General features: G+C 41.1%; 1 protein-coding gene across 1 annotated transcript in view; it reads left to right on the forward strand.

Moving 5' to 3' along the window:
- Positions 1 to 19664, forward strand: part of EARS2 (glutamyl-tRNA synthetase 2, mitochondrial) — a 470754-nt gene that overhangs the window by 394273 nt on the left and 56817 nt on the right. Inside the window, exon 7 of the mRNA XM_044061134.1 lies at positions 3477 to 3607. Within this exon, the coding sequence (XP_043917069.1) occupies positions 3477 to 3607 (131 nt within the window). The remainder of the gene's footprint in view (positions 1 to 3476; positions 3608 to 19664) is intronic.

The following is a 19664-nucleotide window of genomic DNA, read 5'->3' on the forward strand; positions in this document are numbered from 1 at the left end:
TCAGCCATGACCAAACCAGTACCAAATCCATTAACTGACTTTTTTCAGAAATTGTTTGGGGGTTGGGGCAGCATCCTGATGAACATTCTGATTGCTTTCTGTGTTGGAATTATCCTTCTGGTGGTATGTGTGTGCTGCTTCATCCCCTGCATAAAAAGACTGATTAAAAATTTTGTAGACATTTCAGTTTCAGAAACCTTATACCAAGATGCTGAACTTGAATTGCTAAAAAAACTGAAAATGCTTTCATGAGCTTAAACTGAATGACTTTCTTAACTGCAAATCCTGTGCAGGAAGAGGTTAGGGGAAGAAAAAACTGTTTATGCTTATCTTGAAAGTAGAATAAAAGTATTAAAAGGGGGGAAATGTTAGAAAAATATATAATAGTAATATGCATGCTTAGTGCATTCGAGGTTTAAAAGGGTTAATACATTTATTCTGTTCACACTGCATGAATCTGCACAGCTATTAGAAACTTAACAAGAGACATTTCATTTCTGCTAATGTCATGAAAATAACAAGAGACATTTCATTTCTGCTAATGTCATGAAACTTAACAAAGAGATATTTCATTTCTGCTTATGCTATGACAAAATATGCAGCTGCTAGAAGCTTTGATAAAGAAAACAATAGATGCTTGAAAGTATAAACCATAGTCAGCATTACTTGTACCAGAGCTAGACATGTACCTTGAATCTAGACAAAATGTAACACATGTATTATAACTGTACAATTGAAGAATTGAAAAGTTAAGGTGGGCTAAAATAAGCCCAAGGCCATGTTGTTTTTCTCAAAATGTTTTTGCAAGATGGCAAATAATCTGACTATGTCAGCAATAAGTCTGGTAACATTTTCTGTGAAACATACAGAAAGCTGTGTCCAACTATGTCAGCAATAGAATAGTAACATTTTCTGTGTGACATGAAGAGAACTGTATAAGAATAACATACTGATCACCAAAGGGCCAGACAAATCCTGTACCTACATGCTTTGTCTCCTTGATGCAAGTAATAAAGGGTGCCTTGCTTGAACCTAACGTGCAATGGTCTTTGAAGGTTTTTCCTTTTACAATTGGGAAGTGGGTATTTCTTATAAATAGCCAGAACCTTCTTTTTATTATAATGTTTATTGATGTGGGAATTCTACTGTGGAAGGTTGCTTTTGAATTTACTACAATGCTTTTGGCTATTGGGAATTGCTTCTTTAGTGAACCTATCCATAAAGGTAGAAAATTGTGGGGAGTAAACAGTATTAGTAAGAGCTGGGACTTTGGAGGATTGTGCCATTTATGTTTATTGAGAGTTTTGTAAAGTAGTAAGTAGCTGGTTTTAGAGAAATCTCAAAATACATTTGAATTCTTTTGTATGTCATGGCTTGTTTTAAGGGTGAACATTTGTGCTTTCAAATTTAATCAAGAAAGCATTGACATTAGGAGTGCATTCTTTTTATGAAATTACGATCTTTTCATTTGAGTCTAATTAATAGTAAGAGTATTGTACAATGTGTGCTCATTTCACTTGATTGCACATTTTGCAATCTTTGTAAGTAAAGTCTTGAGTATTTTGGTACATAAAGGCTATGAAGTATATGCAGCAAGGTACACATTAACACTGCCATATAAACCACTTTCTCACTCTGTAGATAATACGTCTGTATATTGTGAATGTTTTCTTTACCTGCACAGCAATAAAGGTTATAGTCTCCAACTTCTGAGGAGAACATTTTCCCCACACATTTATTTGCAAATGTCATTTGCTTATGTTAATGGAATCCGTTTGCTCAGTGGCTTTCTGTGTACTTACAGGTCACCTCTCAAGGTCATAAGCTTAGATTTTCTGGAACATGGATCACCAGTAATTTATCCATCATCAGTGCTATTTTTTTAAAACACAATATAGTAGAAGGCTGTGAGATTGCGATTGCATGCTGCTGTTTCACTAAATATGCTTGCACATCTGATTATCTGATTTGTTTGTCTGTTTGTTTGGCTCTTTCATCTACACCACATTTGTGTTATATGATGTCACAAAGCTCTAGAGAATGTAGTTTCACTGCTTAAACTACTGACTGCCGTAAGCCACAGAAAAAGATGCGAAATGGATCAAGTCTTTGTAGAATGTTCAAAGCCTCTCCTCTCGCAGACACCACCTAAGTTCACCAGACTCACTTGCACCTCCAGCTATAGAATGTACTTCCCTTTGCATATTGTTGACCAACCACAGACGGCAGATGCTGACAAGGTTAGCAGCAACTTGCAGGATAGTCTGTGCTGCATCTATTGTCATTTAACTCTCCAAGCCCAGGAATGTGAATGACTCTTCTGTAACAGCTGACCTTGGGAGGGGCTCTGGTAGTTTGTATTTTAGAAAGAACACTCACACGTGTTTTGTCATGGGGTGCGGTGGGAAGTGTTAACACATTTTTGTTCTTCTGTTGAATAAAACTGCTGTCGTGGTGAGCACCAATCAAGTTTGTTTGTTGAGTATCTCAGCCAGGATTTTAGTATAATAGAAAGCAAATCAGAGAATGTATACTGTGACATATGGAAAAGACTATGCCAATGGAGTAGACAGAAAATGCCTGGCCGTGCCCCTTAATCACTAGCTCAGGTTTTATCGGAAGGTAATACATGAAATTCTGGAGTATGAAACTGCTGTTTTTATTTCCTTTGCTTTGGGGAGGAAGGCGCATGCTGTGGTCAAGCAAATCTTTTCTAAGTGGATTGCTGACTGTGACAAATTCTAACCAGCAAGGGGGTTGCTGCTTCCAGATGTTACTTCAGAAATATTTCCTTTGCAGATATTTGTGCAATGACCACTTGGTTGTTAGTTAAAGCTTCACTGGACACTGTTGATCGGACCGTGATTCCAGGATATGGGCCTGTTTTGGTAAATTGCTTGAGGACTTGCCCTTGTAAGCCTCTGCCTTTAGGCCTTCTGTATGCTGCACCTTCCTTGAAGGTTAACTGTCACTGTATGGGAGCCTTCCCATCACCTTCTTACTGTAGGTGACCTCTGAAGAAAGGTATAATACAATTAAATATACTCATATAGGTACTCAGCATACAGTTGTTCTTCATGGAGGCCTTCTGGAATGGGTACTTAACTAGCCTCCCAATGTTCCCGTCTCTCCTTCAGTTTTAGATGGAATTCCATGTAATTTGGTCTTGTATGTACTTTATTCATAGCTTAACATATTACATCACATTGTACACTAGCAGGAGGCATGCATAGCCCTGAGTGCAGGAATAAGAAAAAAAAACAGAGCTGTTGATATCAGAACAGAAAAGCTCACTTAATGTACTGCAGAAGGCCTCCTTGCAGATCAGTTGAAGTTATGGATTCATAACTGTTATTTATGGATAGTGCTGTCACACAACTGTATTTTACTTATAAATAATTTGCTCCTTTTTTCTTCATGTAACATTTTTTATTGCTTTTAAAACTGATGATGAAGGATAATTCCCTTTTTTGCAGGGTCACATAAACTTTTTGAAAGATTTGGTGTCACCTTCCTACTCCTACCTTTGGGTTAGACCTTCTGTATCAAGAAAGGAGTTACAGAAGTTGTCATCAGAGCTAGACAAGATCGGTGGACTGGTTCTTGGGTGAGTAGCAGCTTTCATTATTCATAGTACTAGAAGTATTTTTTTTTTTTGCAGATATTGTAGATTTTAAAATGTAAAGAGCATAGAGAGAGATGAGGGCTGCCAACCAAGCCTGAATTTCCATGGATTACTGAAGGAAAGCCAATGTTAATTCACTGCCCTTATTTCGGACTGTGGCATATTCATATAGTCTGTATGTGTCTCTGTCTTTCTGTATGCAGGTTTGTAGGTTTACTCAGAAGTTCTGCATTGCTTAAAGCTTTGGCTTAAAGCATAAATGGAGTATGATTTCTTAGATAAATGTGTAACACCTTGCTTCTTGGAAAAAAGATGTCAGTATAATCACGCATTTTTTCAGTACATGTAAAGCTAGTTGGAATCAAGATGTGCCCTACCAGAAGTTCGCTGTTTCTTCAGTACTGAAATACTGTGCTTCTGCTGCAGGTCGCTGATTCCCAAGCACTAAACTGAAACTTTGTGCTGTCTGTTGCAAACAGAGAATAATCCTGCTAGTGAGTCTCACCAATCTTTCTCTTCCCTCTGGATATAGGAATGGACATACATCCAGCCTTCTCATGACAGATGCTAGTTTTAAAGAATAAAAAATATCATTTTGAATGAAGCTTCATGTATTTCTTAAATACTCTGGAATTCTTCCTCCCTGACCTTTAAAAAATCTATCTGTATCTACTAAAACCCCCTTATCTTGAGAACATTAAGCTGTATCATTGTGGACTGTGTGCAGTATAACATATTTCACCTAGGCTTAACTTCTTTCCTGCCTTTATTTTCAGAGTCTGCCTTAATTGTTAATTTGTTTGCTACAAACATGCTTTTTCCTGGTTTCTCACTGCCGGAAATGATATGCTAAACCCATGGACTCTCAGATGTGAAAGTAATATTCACTGTCGCTGTCCCAATTAAGCTGTTTTATTTACCACATAGACTTCTGCCATTTCTTTGCCTACTCTGTCATGGTTATATGCCAAAATGACTATGGTTTCCTTGACTTTATAGGGTTCCATCAATTCAAAGACCCACAAAATCCTGTGATTTATTATCTGTAAGACAGGCTTGTTTTTTATCATAAATGGTTGTTAAACATTTCCTGTAAATCCTTAAAACTCTTAGCACTGTGGTCTGCTGTGAATCTGTTTCATTCTTTGTGCCCAACTTTCAAAGTTCTCATTAATGGCCTTAGTACCAGTCTAGCTGTCATCTGTTGAGTAACAGTTCATCCAAGTTAAGTACCTGTCTTCTTTGAGTCCATTCATTGCCCTGTAGGTATTGGCCACCGATGTTTCCATAACTTGATTCTCCTAATATTTATGAAGTGCTGTACCCTTTTCTGCTATATTACCCTGATGCTTGTACTAGCAGACTTTTTCATTGATCCATCTGCATCAGGACTATTAATAGCCTCAAGTGCACTGGAATGCTGTTCAATAATGCTCTTTGTTTGCTTTTTGGAGCAAGAAGTCACCCACTAAGAGAATCCTACAAGGACTGACAAACTTAAATTTGACTATAATAAGTAGGTGTGTGTGTGTGTGTGTGTGTGTGTGTGTGTGTGTGTGTGTGTGTGTGTGTGTGTGTGTGTGTGTGTGTGTGTGTGTGTGTCTGTGTGTGTGTGTGTGTGTGTGTGTCTGTGTGTGTGTCTGTGTGTGTGTGTCTGTGTGTGTGTGTGTCTGTGTGTGTGTCTGTGTGTGTCTGTGTGTCTGTGTGTGTGTGTGTGTGTGTGTGTGTGTGTGTGTGTGTGTGTGTGTGTGTGTGTGTGTGTGTGTGTGTGTGTGTGTGCGTGTGTGTGTGATGTAAACTACCTGTATTGTTTCTTATTTCCTTTTTTGGTTAATTTGTAGAAGCTGCTGGAGTTTAATGATAGCAGCTTTGGTTTTAGTGTATTCAACACTTTTTGGAAGGTGTCCAAAATAGCTAGAATGAGATGAGTTTATGTGATTTTAACTTAATTTTTGTTAAAAAAAAATGCAGTGTGGGTACTAGAAGGTGTTATTAGTAGATCTGGTGAAGAGAATATATATTTGCCTGTTCGTAAAGTACATTGTTACAGGTTAGGGAATGTATTGTGAATCTGAAACACTGATACATGAGTAAATAATATAGCAGATAAAACCATTAGTTCTGTTCTGTACATTATTTTACACTAGCATGGTGCAAGGATGCAGATGTTAGCGACATTACAACTTAAATCTTGCTGCAGGAAAGTCAATTAAGTATTCGTTGATTAGGAAGGGCATCCGGCGTAAAATTTTGCCAAATCATATATGCAGACATCAGTACAGAAATACATACCAGATCGGTCAAGGCCCGGGTTAACAACGACCGCCACCAGTACTGTTGGCGGAAATTGGGCTACTGTTGTCCAAAGGAGGAGAATAGGGGGAAGGCATGCCTGAAGGCAGGTAAAGGCTAGGACTGTGATAGCGAGGGTCAGAACTTTGAATGTTGGCATTATGACTGGTATAGGGAGAGAGCTAGCTGATATGATGGACCGAAGGAAGGTTGGTATATTGTGTGTGCAAGAGACCAGATGGAAGGGGAGCAAGGCTAGGTGTATTGGAGGCGGTTTCAAATTGTTTTATCATGGTGTGGATGGAAGGAGAAATGGCATAGGCATCCTGAAGGAACAGTATGCTAAGAGTGTTTTGGAGGTGAAAAAGAGTGTCTGATAGAGTGATGTTTATGAAGCTGGAAATTGATGGTGTAACGATGAATGTTGTTAGTGCATATGCTCCACAAGTTGGGTGTGCGATGGGTGAGAAAGAAGAATTTTGGAGTGAGCTGGATGAAGTGGTGATGACTGTACCCAAGGGTGAGAGACTGGTGATTGGAGCAGATTTCAATGGGCATGTTGGTGAAGGGAACAGAGGGGGTGAGGAAGTGATGGGTAGATGTCCTTCAAGGATGCATCTGCAGTCTTTACAAATGGGTTGTCCTGTCGTCAGGCAGCCCTTCGGTCGGCCGGATTCCAAAGTCTGGGTCTGGCTTCGGCTGGTGTCGCACTTCACCCGACGTCATTGCGGCAGTCATTCGGGTATAAAGGCATCAGCCGACGCCATTTTCCTTAGTCTTTCTTGCCGCGTGGTGCCCGAAGCAGAAGCTGTTCGCAAGTGCCGGTCGGTCAGATCCAGAGATTACTACTACCGAATACTACTTCGAAGACTTCTATAAAGCTAAGTACCCCGTTGGGGACTCTTTCTTGCCTCAGCCGATGTCAGAGAAAGTTAATAACTGTTTATCTTGTGGGAAACAAATACCTCATAAAGATTTCCACTCCTATTGCATACATTGTTTAGGCCCAGACCACGACGTAGCAGCTTGTCAAGCCTGTGCTTCTTTTAACCGATGGACGCTTAGACGTCGCTCGGACTTTGCTGAACAGATTTTCGGCTCTGATTTTGCCTACATTATGCCGTCGGATCCTCCGACTACGCAAATAACCAAAAAACGCAAAGAAAAGGACCGACACTCGCGGTCCGCGGTTTCGGCCGAAACCGCGGTTAAGCAAACCACGAGTGTCTCGGTTTCGGCCGAAACCGAGCAAGCGGTTCTTTCTTCAGCCGATAACTTGCCTTCTACCAAGGCCTCTTCTAACCTGGTAGAAACTGCTTCTGAAATCCAACCTTCTGTTGCGATTTCACAGGATTTATCAGACACCATTCCCCTAGATATTTCTACCCCTGCACGTGGAGCTGCTAGGCCTCCTCCAGCTATGTCTATTAAGGCCTTTGCCAGGGCTAAAGCAGCCAAAGCATCAAAACCTGTGCCTGCCAAGCCCCCCTCTCACAGGCCCAGCACCAGCTCCCATATGCTTTCTTTGGCAGAGGATCTCATCTCTTTAATTCGTGGAGCCCAGCCTCATCCTGACAGGGCCTCTCTCCCTCCTCCAGAAAAGAGGCCTAGAGCAGAGCCGCCTGAGCCAGTAGCCACAGATGATTCCTCTGATGACTCAGATCATACAGACCCTCCTGAGGCTTCTTATTCTCCTTACGAAGACTCTGATGCTGAGGAGTCCATCCCTTCAGCCTCTCCTCCTGAGGAATTTTCCTTTGGGGAAACCTTGCATGCTATGAGGGAACAATTTCAGTGGCAGGGCCAAGATTTCTCAGACTCTAGAAAAGGCTTAGGACCTTTCTACACTTGCCACAGCATAGGCCTTTAGCTATACCTCCAGTTCTATCTGTTGTTGATGATGCATTTAATGATGCTTGCACTGCTCCTGATACTTTACCTCCGGCTCCTGCTAAGCCCGATAGGTACTACAGGGTCCCGGACACTCATCACCACTTATATAAGGCTCCTTTTGCAGATCCAGAGACTATCTCCCATGGCCCTAAAGCTGTAGCAGCTACTTCTTCTAAAAATCCCCTCCCTCTGAAAGGGAATCCAGGTCCTTAGAGAGATGGGGTAAAAAGTTTACACCTCTGCTACTTTGTCAGCTAGAGCTTTGAACTGCCAATTTCATATGATTCAATATCAAGAGTTTATGCTTGACCAGTTGACTAAAAAGCTGTCCTCAGAAGAATCTATAGATAAAAGTATGTTCAAGAAATGTTACATAACATACAGCAGGTTAGTAACCATTCTTTAAAATGTGGCTATGATGCACTGGAGGCTTCCTTTAGATCAGCCATGACTGGCACAGTTATCAGGAGGCATGCATGGTTGAAAGAACAGGCATTACCAGACCATGTCAAATCTAAGCTTTTGGATGCACCTATGGACAAGGTCAATTTATTTGGTGCCCCCGCACAGCAGGTACTAAAAAAGATGGAAGAGAAAGCAACATCTGTGCAAACAGTGAAAGATTTCTTACAAGTTCAACCTCCAAGGTTTAGCAGGAACTGGCCCTCCAAGAATTGGTCCTTTCCAGACTCCTCTAAGGCACAAAGAGGCAGGAATAGGCGCTCTAGAGGCAGAAACCAATCCAGGGGTGCCTACAGGGGTCGCCAGTGGCAGGGTAACAACCAACGAGGCACGGATACAGCCACCACCACTACAACAACTCAATCACAGTGACTTGGCGGTGACACCGCCTACCAGGGAACAACTAGAAGCACCCTTAGGCGGAAAGCTAACATTATTTTCAAGAAACTGGCACTGCATTACAAGAGAAAATGGATTTTGCAGACTATAGACAAAGGTTACAGGTTCCATTTCCATACACTACCAGAAAAGAGAGGAATGCCAAACCTACCACCTTCTCAAAGGGCAGAAGCTCTAAAACAAATATCTCAATTATTAAGAATGAGAGCTGTGGAAAAGGTACCATTTATGGAGCAAGGGAAGGGATTTTACTCCAGGCTCTTCCTGGTACCAAGAAAAGAAAACAAATGGAGACCTATTCTAGACCTGTCCGCTTTAAACACATTCCTCATTGCTCCAAAATTCAAAATGCTGACCCTACAGCAGCTTCTTCCCATGCTGGGCAAGGAGTCTTGGCTGGTAACTCTAGATCTCAAGGAGGCATACCTGCACGTCCCCATAAGACCAATTTGCAGAAGATACCTCAGATTTCTTGCAGGATCAGAGCATTATCAATTCTCAGCATTGCCCTTTGGCTTATCTACTGCGCCCAGAGTATTCACGAAATGCCTGGCATCAGTAATCGCTCATTGCAGACTTCAGGGAATTCAAATCTATCCCTACCTGGACGACTGCCTGATACAAGCGGACAACAAAACAAACTAACAGAAGACTTACAAAGAGTCATCTACCTGCTGCAAGCCCTGGGATATACAGTCAATACAAAAAAGTCAAGGCTGATTCCATCCCAAAGAATAACTTTTCTGGGTGCAGAACTGGACACATCAAAACAAATGGCATTTCTAACTGCAGAAAAGAAAGAGCAACTTCCTCTCTACTTCTTGGCATTAACAAAGCAGAGCCATCTAACTGCAAGAAAAGTGCTACAAGCTCTAGGCTTCATGGCATCCTGCATAATACTGGTACCTCATGCCAGGCTGCATATGAGAAAGCTACAGTGGTACCTAAAGAATTTGTGGTCTCAGCACAAGCACAGCCTAGAAACCAAAATTCCAATGATCCCATGCCTGAAGCAAGAGTTCTTATGGTGGGCTCAGGCCTGTCAATCAAACACAGGACTGCCCTTCTGCAAAAGTCAACCAAGACAAACCATCACGACAGATGCCTCAGACCTCGGTTGGGGGGCACACATGATGGGCAAGTGCTTTCAAGGCCTATGGACTCAAGACCAGCTGCATCTGCACATAAATCTAAAAGAAATGATGGCAGTAAAATTGGCAATCCAGGCATTCAGACCTTTTCTCCAAGAAGGCCAGTTGATGATAAGGACAGACAACACCACAGTTATGTGGTACATCAACAAACAGGGAGGCACACACTCATACCCTCTATGCCGGTTGGCACTGGACCTATGGGATGTGGCTCTGAGCTACAACATTCATTTACAGGCAATTTATGTACCAGGGAAGGAAAATATTCTAGCAGACATATTAAGCAGAACTACAACAGATGCCCACGAATGGATGCTGCATCCGGACATCTTCAAAACCATCACAAGAGAATGGGGATTACCACAAATAGACTTGTTTGCATCCCCTTTCAATCACCAGTTGAAGAAATTCTGCACAAGGACTTACCACCCACTTGCTTGGAAGGTGGACTCCCTATTCTTCAGTTGGAAAAGCCTGACAGCATACGCATTCCCACCACTTCCTTTGATGCACAAGGTGCTTCTCAAGATCAAAGAGGAACGTCCGAGGATCATTCTGATAGCCCCAGACTGGCCAAGACAACATTGGTATCCACTGCTGAGGAGCATGTCCCGGAACAAATATGGACACTGCCCCTGATCCCATTACTGCTGACACAGAACAACTACAACATTCTGCATCCAAACCTAAAAACTCTGCAGCTAACTGCCTGGAACATTACATAACAGCAATTAACCCAAATTTATCCCAAAGGGTTAAAGACATAATCCTGGAGGCTCGTAGACCTTCAACAAGAAAGAATTATGCAGCAAAATGGAAAAGATATCTCATCTGGAGTACTACAAAGGGGCAAGATGTGACACTGGTGAACATAGCCAACATCCTGGAGTACTTGGCGGAGCTCTTCCATACAGGCCTGTCCTATTCCTCCATCAAGATACATGCATCAGCTATTTCAGCAGAGTACAGCTTGGATCCTCCTGTCTTCTCGCATCCTCTGCTCAGACAGTTTCTGAGAGGAATTAAAAATGTAAAACCTCCCAGGAAACCTCCATTGCCAGCATGGGACTTGAACTTTGTGCTAGAAAAACTGACTCTACCTCCTTTCGAACCAGCAGCTACAGCAGAATTGCAATACTTATCCTGGAAGACTGCTTTCCTGCTGGCAATAACTTCAGCAAGAAGGGTCTCTGAACTACAAGCATTAATGGCAGTACAACCCTTCCTGATCTTCCATCAAGATAAGAGTGTCCATGAGAACAAATCCTACATTTATGCCTAAGGTGGTATCCCGAGTCTCTTTAAATCAGGCTATCCACCTTCCTACATTCTTCCCCAATCCACAGAACAGGGGTGAAAAGCTCCTACATACCCTGGATGTACACAGACAATTACGCTACTACCTGGACAGGACAAAAAACAATAGAAAAACTGACCAGCTTCTGGTAGCATATGCAACAGGAAAAGAAGGAAAACCAATTTCTAAACAGACAATCTCCAAATGGATAGGAAATTGCATTAGATTGTGTTACTCCTACCATGGAAAGAAAACTCCAGAGAACATCAGGCCTCACTCCACAAGGGCTACAGCCACTACCACAGCTTTCTTATGAGGAGTGGCTACCAAGGACATTATAGAGGCTGCTACTTGGACCTCCGTGCATACATTTGCCAAGCATTATAATTTACCTCTATACTCTAGATCCCGTGCTGGTTTTGCCACTGCTGTTCTGCAAGGGATCCTGACTACACCATAATCTATTCTCATTTCCTCCTCCCCTAGTTTAGCTATGGTACTCTACCCATTTGTAAAGACTGCAGATGCATCCTTGAAGGACATAGTACAGTTTTGTACCTACCATAAATGTAGATGTCCGAGAGGAATGCATCTGCAGTCAGGATTACCCACCCTCCTTCCCCTCTGAGGTACTCCTAGGGTACTTACCAATCTTCAGCTAGCTTGGGGGGGATCTATTATGGTGTATTTGTTTGTATATATGTACATACATGCTTATTTTGTGTGTTTGCTCTCTACTATTTGGAAACTTTGGCATTTATCCAAACTTAGCCATCCAAGAGGGCAACTGGCATTTGGGGCAAGAAACACTGAGGAAAATGGCGTCGGCTGATGCCTTTATACCCGAATGACTGCCGCAATGACGTCGGGTGAAGTGCGACACCAGCCGAAGCCAGACCCAGACTTTGGAATCCGGCCGACCGAAGGGCTGCCTGACGACAGGACAACCCATTTGTAAAGACTGCAGATGCATTCCTCTCGGACATCTACATTTATGGTAGGTACAAAACTGTACTGTATGGTGTTAAGCAAAGGAATGCAGAAGGTCAGATGGTAGTGAATTTTATGAAAAGGATGGACATGGCTGTGATGAATACGTATTTTAACAAGAGGGAGAAGCATAGGGTGACATGCAAGAGTGGAGGAAGATGCACACAGGTGGATTATATCTTATATAGAAGGGCCAGTCTGAAGGAGATTGGAGACTGTAAAGTGGTGGCAGGGGAAAGTGTAGTTAGGCAGTATAGGATGGTGGTTTGTAGGATAACATTGGTGATCAAGAAGAGGAGGATGAGTGTGAGGGCAGCACCAAGGATCAAACGGTGGAAATTGAAAAAGGGTAATTGTGAGGTGATGTTGAGGGAAGAGTTAAGACAGGCACTGGGTGTCAGTGAAGAGTTACCGAATAGCTGGGTAACTACAGCAGAGCTAGTAAGAGAGATGGCTAGAAAGGTGCTTGGTGTGACATCTGGAAAGAGGAAGGAGGACAAGGAGACCTGGTGGTGGAATGAAGAAGTACAGGAGAGTATACAGAGGAAGAGGTTGGCGAAGAAGTAGTGGGATTGTCAAAGCGATGAAGAAAGTAGACAAGAGTATAAGGAGATGGGGTGCATGGCAAAGAGAGAGGTGGCGAAGGCTAAGGATAAGGCGTATGAAGAGTTGTATAAATGGTTGAACACTAAGGAGGGAGAAAAGGACCTGTACCGATTGGCTAGACAGAGGGACTGAGCTAGTAAAGATGTGCAGCAGGTACGGGTGATAAAGGATAATGAGTGAAATGTACTCACATGCGAGGAGAGTGTGTTGAGCAGATGGAAAGAGTACTTTGAGGGGTTGATGAATGAAGAGAATGAGAGGGAGAGAAGGTTGGATGATGTGTGGATAGTGAATCATGACGTGCAGTAGATTAGCAAGGAGGAAGTAAGGATAGTTATGAAGAGGATGAAGAACGGAAAGGCTGTTGGTCCAGATGACATACCTATGGAAACATGGAGGTGTTCAGGTGAAATGGCAGTGAAGTTTTTAACTAGATTGTTTAATGAAATCTTGGAAAATGAGAGGATGCCTGAGGAATGGAAAAAAAGTGTTTTGGTACCGATTTTTAAGGATAAGGGTGATGTGCAGAGCTGTAGTAACTACAGAGGGATTAAACTGATCAGTCACCGCATGAAGTTATGGGAAAGAGTAGTGGAAGCTAGGTTAAGAAGGGAGGTGATGAGTCACTACTAATCAGCAGTATGGTTTCATGCCAGGAAAGAGCACTACAAATGCGATATTTGCTCTGAGAGTGTTGATGGAGAAGTACAGAGAAGGTCAGAAGGAGTTGCATTGTGTCTTTGTGGATTTAGAGAAAGCATATGACAGGGTACCTAGAGAGGAGTTGTGGTATTGTATGAGGAAGTTGGGAGTGTCAGAGAAGTACGTAAGAGTGGTGCAGGATATGTACGAGGGACGTGTGGCAGCAGTGAGGTCTGCGGTGGGAGTGATGGATGCGTTTAAGGTGGAGGTGGTATTACATCAAGGATCAGCTCTGAGCCCTTTCTTATTTGCAGTGGTGATGGACAGGTTGACAGACTAGATCAGACAGGAGTCCCCGTGGACTATGATGTTTGCAGAGGACATTGTGATCTGTAGTGAGAGTAGGGAATAGGTGGAGGAGACCCTGGCGAGGTGGAGATATGCTCTAGAGAGAAGAGGAATGAAGGTCAGCAGGACTAAGACAAAATATATGTGTGTGAATGAGAGGGAGGATAGAGGAATGGTGAGGATGCAGGTAGTAGAGGTGGGGAAGGTGGATGAGTTTAAGTACTTGGGATCAGCAGTTCAGAGTAATGGTGAGTGTGGAAGAGAGGTGAAGAAGAGAGTACTGGCAGGATGGAGAAGAGTGTCAGCGGTGATTTGTGACAGATGAGTACCAGTAAGAGTGAAAGGGAAGGTCTACAAGAGGGTAGTGAGACCAGCTATGTTATATGGGTTGGAGACAGTGGCATTGACAAAAAGGCAGGAGTCAGAGCTTGACGTGGAAGAGTTGAAGATGTTAAGATATGCACTGGGTGTGACAAGGATAGACAGGATTAGGAATAAGTATATTAGAGGGTCAGCCCGTGTTGGAAGGTTTGGAGAGGATGAAGCTGCCAGGTAACAGGAAAAGAGGGAGGCCTAAGATAAGGTTTATGGATGTGGTGATAGAGGACATGCAGGTGGTTGGTGTGACAGAGCAAGATGCAGAGGACAGGAAGAAATGGAAACAGTTGATCTGCTGTGGCGATCCCTAATGGGAGCAGCCAAAAGAAGATGCATTGGTGAAGGCATATACCTGCTTACTTTCCCTGACACTAAACTTGTGATTACTAAGTTGATAAAAGCCCAGTGTTTCTGCTCTGCCTTTTTTTAAAGTTATCCTGTGGAAAACTGAAAACCTAAATTAAATTAAATCATTCCGTGTACTCAGAAATGGCATGCATGTCAAAGTTTCGTCTAAATTTGCCTTTATAACAGAAATACCATATTCAAAGCAAAATTCTCATAAAGGCTTTAACAAGGACATCTGTATATCATGGAGGAATGAAGTCTTGAGTGTTACCCACATGATCCAGGTTTGATTAGAGGCCTGGATGCTGGAGGACTGAGTAAGGAGAAGGGATGGGAGTGAGTGGCTTATGCCGGGGTCTATATCACGTTGTTGAAGTTTTACAACTTCGAATGCTATACGGTCGAACCCATATGTTCGAAGTTGTAAAACTTTGAAAACTTAAAAAAGAAATAATAAAAAATGTACCTCACGGCTGTAAGCAGGGGGGCAAGACCCCCTGCACCCCCCACACCCCCACTCTTTAAATATACCAAGTACAAGATCGCACTACAATGTAGTAAAAGCAAATCTTCACTTTCCGCACTGTACTTCATTGTAGTGCGGTCTCGGAGTTGGTATATTTAAAGAGCGGAGGTGCCCCCCACATGGGGGGGTGCAAGGGGGCTTGGCCCCTTGTTTACAACCCCCAGCTAATGTATTTATTATTTTTATTATTTTTTTTTAAGTTTTCGAAGTTTTACAACTTCGAACATATGGGTTTGACCATATAGTGTTCGAAGTTATAAAACTTCGACAACATGATATAGACCCACTTATGCCTGCTCACCATACTTCTCAACATCTTAGAATAAGAAATCCGGACAAAGTCATAATTAATGGGGGGAGGCACAAAAATAGAGTCAATTTTTAAAAACTGCTGTTACAAACTGAGAAAGTTGATAGAATAACGGGTTTTATGTTAGCATGAATTTTCTGAAGGGTATGAAGTCTGAAACTCAGATGTCTGTCATTAGATTCTGACTTCAGCACTCAATGATTTGCCAGAAAACCACAATTTTATGATAAAGAGACCAAAAATATGTGGCAAAAATCTGTACAGTTGAGAGATATGACTGCTAACCCATCGGGGGGGGGGGGATTGGAAAATGTTTTGCTGCAGAAACAGAACCTGTGGACCAGACTGCAAATGTATGAGTTATAGGAGAAGGGCTGTATATGGGGTGGGAACATGCATCTTACAGAGAAAGGATCGCTCTGTAGGTAGACATAGCATCCAGAAGTGAGCAACTGCTAGCCAGGAGATAAATGAGATTAGTAACAAATAAAAAAAAAATATGTTGACTCCCTGCAAATAACATTGTCAGTACCTGAATCTCACATATTTGTTTTAGTCTCCTAGGAGGAAGCGGGGAGAATGAGTGGCTCAACTGGGTGAAAGTTATAGTTGTGGGAAGATGGAGAAGCAAAAGAGCATGCAAAAAGGCATATGTAAGTTCTTCTTCATTGGGCAGAGAGTAGTTTTCACATAAGGCATCATTATAGTCAAAATAGTAGTAACCATATACTTGACAGTAAGTGAGGTGTTGATGTTCAGACAGTTTTACCAGTAAAACAAAACTTTGTTGATACTACTGTTGTTTGTTCAGAGATACCTGTTACAACCTTAGACTGACAGGTGAGCACATTTTCCTTTTCTCTCTCTCTGTCTCTTTTACCTCTCTTTTTTTCACTTAGCTAAACCACAACCTGTGCAATGTTCACACTTCTCAGATTTTTGCCTCATGTTTTGGTCTGTTCCTCATAAACTTTGTGTTTTTTTCTTGAAAATCACTGAAGATTAAAATCACTGAGTAATGACAAACACTGGAGTGCATGCCAACACAAAACCTGTTATTTTAACAACTTTCTAATGTTATATATATGTCCAATATTTAGCATCCATCCCTATTCTTGGGTCTTTGTCCCCCCATTATTTTAGGTTTTGTTGAGATTTCTAGCACTAAGAGTTTGAGAGGTATGGTACTGTATTAAACTGCACATAGCATCTTTAGATTCTAACCGAACATCTTTTTCTCTTGGTAGTCCCTACCTTTCTCATAATACATCACTTCACTATGAGCTGGACATTATTGCAAATTCATATTTTCTGTTAACCAAAACATGTCTCTCACAGTGACTGGCTTGCTTGTTTAGAGATAGCTTCTTGTTTTACTTCTCTGGATTTATCTAATCTCCATATACATCTCTTATGTTATGATTTATTTTCTTATTAAGTGTCAGAGCTGTCTCTTGCACTTTTATCTTCTGTGCTAAATGAACTCTAATGTAACATGCAAAACATTGAATTTTATAAAGGCAGAGCACACCCTAGTTTTTTTGAAGTTTTAGGCACTCTCACACACACATACACCTTGTGTTTGTCTCTGAAGTGTATTGTCATACTAAACATCTGAGCTGCACATACTTTTTTTTTCCACACTAGCATTTTTTCAGGTGTCTTTCTTAGTTGGAAAGAAATGATGTAGTCCCTTTCCAGGTACAAGTGGATATGTAAGCACTGTATTTAACATCGGTAACTTAATAGCACCCGATGAAAGGCCCCTGCTTATGCAAAAGCTCAAGTAATTGCAAAACCTGTGTAGGCCAAATAAAAGTAACTATTTCACATCTGTATTCCACTGTCTGTGTTTTGTGATACTGGGCCAACATGGCATTTTTTAATTTTTTTTTTTGTCTTCAGAGGGAATCATAAGAATCATAGGAAATGCAAGGAAACCATTGAGTCTTACAGCCATTTACACCTAACTAGTACCCACCCTTAGACTGCTCCTCCTTTTTCAAGCAGGGCTAGGCCTTGTGTGAATTTGTGAATTCTCATCCACTCATTCAATTTCCGTATAAAGGACGATAATGTGTCACACTTCTTAGTTTGCAGCAGGAGTCTGCTCTAGAGGTGGGGAAAGTGCAGCATATTGAACCTCTCTCTACTGGTTTTTATTTACTTGCTGATGAAGATTTAGATTGCAAGTTTTGTGTTTGTGGGACTATTTGATTTGCAGAGATGTAAGAAATTAACTTCCACTGTTTATCTGATAAATCTAGTGAGGTACATGCCAAAGGGGACATTGTATTCAATAATTGGCCTAATCAGTGCTGCATACCACTTTAAAAAATGTCTTTTGTAATTTGTGTGCATACTGATCATGTCTAAATAACTAAATGTATCTGTAATTTTTCTATGTGGAGCTTTTCTCCCCGAGCCTCTGCTGAAAAAGGGCCTTTTCATCTCAGTCAGACACCCCTGGTTAACAAATGTAAAATAAAAATAAGGGGACAATGACTTTTTTTTAGTTCTGGATGATATTCCTTGGGCAGTTTCTTCATTGGTTAAATAGTTTATCTCCTCTATTGAAAAAGTAACAGCAGAACAGCTTTGAAAATATTTAGAATATAATATATTAATATGTAAGTTTCAACATTGTTTTAGAAAATGTTTTTTTCAGTTCAGTTAGCAGTAATGTTACTGGAGCAGATTTATAAAGCTTGCAATGAGCTTACATTTAATATTGCTGTATTTATTGATTTATCTAGATTTTGTGATCTGGTGAATTATGATTATGTCATTACAGCCTTGAGTGATTTAAAAATGGGTTATGTGGTGATGTAGTGTGTGTGCAGTCATATGTGAAAGACAGGATGAGTATTACAAAAGTTGGTCCTGTGTGTTCCCTTTCTCAAATTTGCCGAGGGAGTGTATCCCAGTGCTGCATAATTATTTTGCTTTGTGTATCATAAAACATGCATATCTCAATGCTGCATTAATTGTTTGTACTGATTTTAGTAGAAGTGTTGTTTACTTAAGCAATAACTGATGACGTGGTGTGGTATATTGAAGATTTAGCAATGGTTGGTGTGATTAAATAAAGCCAACCGTGGGTAAATTTCAATATACTACAACCATGGAGTCGGTTATTGCTATTATACAATGACATTATTTAAGAAAAAAAACTAATCTTAAATAATGTCTTTGTATAATGGCGCATTACTGTTCTTCCACTAGTGGTGGTGGTATACTGGCTCCTTGTGTTGATGTACTGCGCATGTGTATGGGACTTGCATTCCTATGCATACCCAGTACATCAATGCTTTTGAAAGGAAGCAACGGAGAAAAGAAAGTCTCCGTTGCTCCATTTTTTTTCTTTTTTTTTTCTTTATTAAAAAAAAGGTTTTGGGCACTTTATACCAATGGAAAAAATTCCTGGCGACCGGACCTTTTTCCCTTGTTATATTGTGGGATTTACATGCACGTTTTGGAATATTAATGGGGGTCATTGCATAATAACTCATACCAACTGATTAAGTGCTGCTAATATACTGCAGTCAGCTTTTAATAAAAGTCAGAATGACCAAGTGATCAGTCACTGGCAAAAACTAAACCCATTTATTTTTACAGGGTGTCTGTGATTATTGTGTGTCAGGATAGTGTGTATGTAGAATGTTACTGAAAACCTGGGCAGTTGACTCTTTTGCTACATGAAAAAAATCTTGACAGAAAGCAAGTTGGTCTTAAGTGAATGTTGAGTAGCAACAGATGGTGCTCCTGCCATGACTAGTACGTACTCAGGGTTCATAGGTTAGTGCTAGGCTAACTGCCCTTTTGGGCCTTTTTAAGCTTAGCCAATTACCCCATGTGAGAATCAAACCTGGCACCTTGTGTCTGTAAGGTAAACACCCTAACCATTATGACACTGGACTATGAAGAGAGAGATCTAGACTTTGGGGCATCTGTATCATTCACTGAATAATTTAGCAGTAAACAATGTGTTCAGAAGAACCAAAACGTTCAGTAATTAATCAACAGCAACATCAACAACTTCTTCCTGATAACAGCACTAAATCGGTGGCAGTTTAATATTTCTTTGATTTACAGGATACTTATTTTAGAGATAAGATGATTTTGCGGAGGAGAAGTGTTGTTGCCACCAATTGTATTATTACTGGTGGAGGAAAACAATCACTGTAAAGAACTGTTAAATCAGGTGTAGCTGCTAAACTTTGCTTTTCTAACATTACTCAGTATATGAAGAAGATAACACTGTAGGGTTCAAATCTCGCAACAGAACTATACTGCCTAGTGCAGCATTTATTAAGAAACTGCAAATGTTTCACTTGAGTGTAGTCTGAAGAGGTGTTGAAGTATTTCCCAAAATGCAGTAAATGGCATCTTATTTG

This window comes from Protopterus annectens, chromosome 2.part0 (genome assembly GCF_019279795.1).
Source record: "Protopterus annectens isolate FY-2018-M chromosome 2.part0, PAN1.0, whole genome shotgun sequence".
NCBI classification, from domain to species: domain Eukaryota; kingdom Metazoa; phylum Chordata; order Ceratodontiformes; family Protopteridae; genus Protopterus; species Protopterus annectens.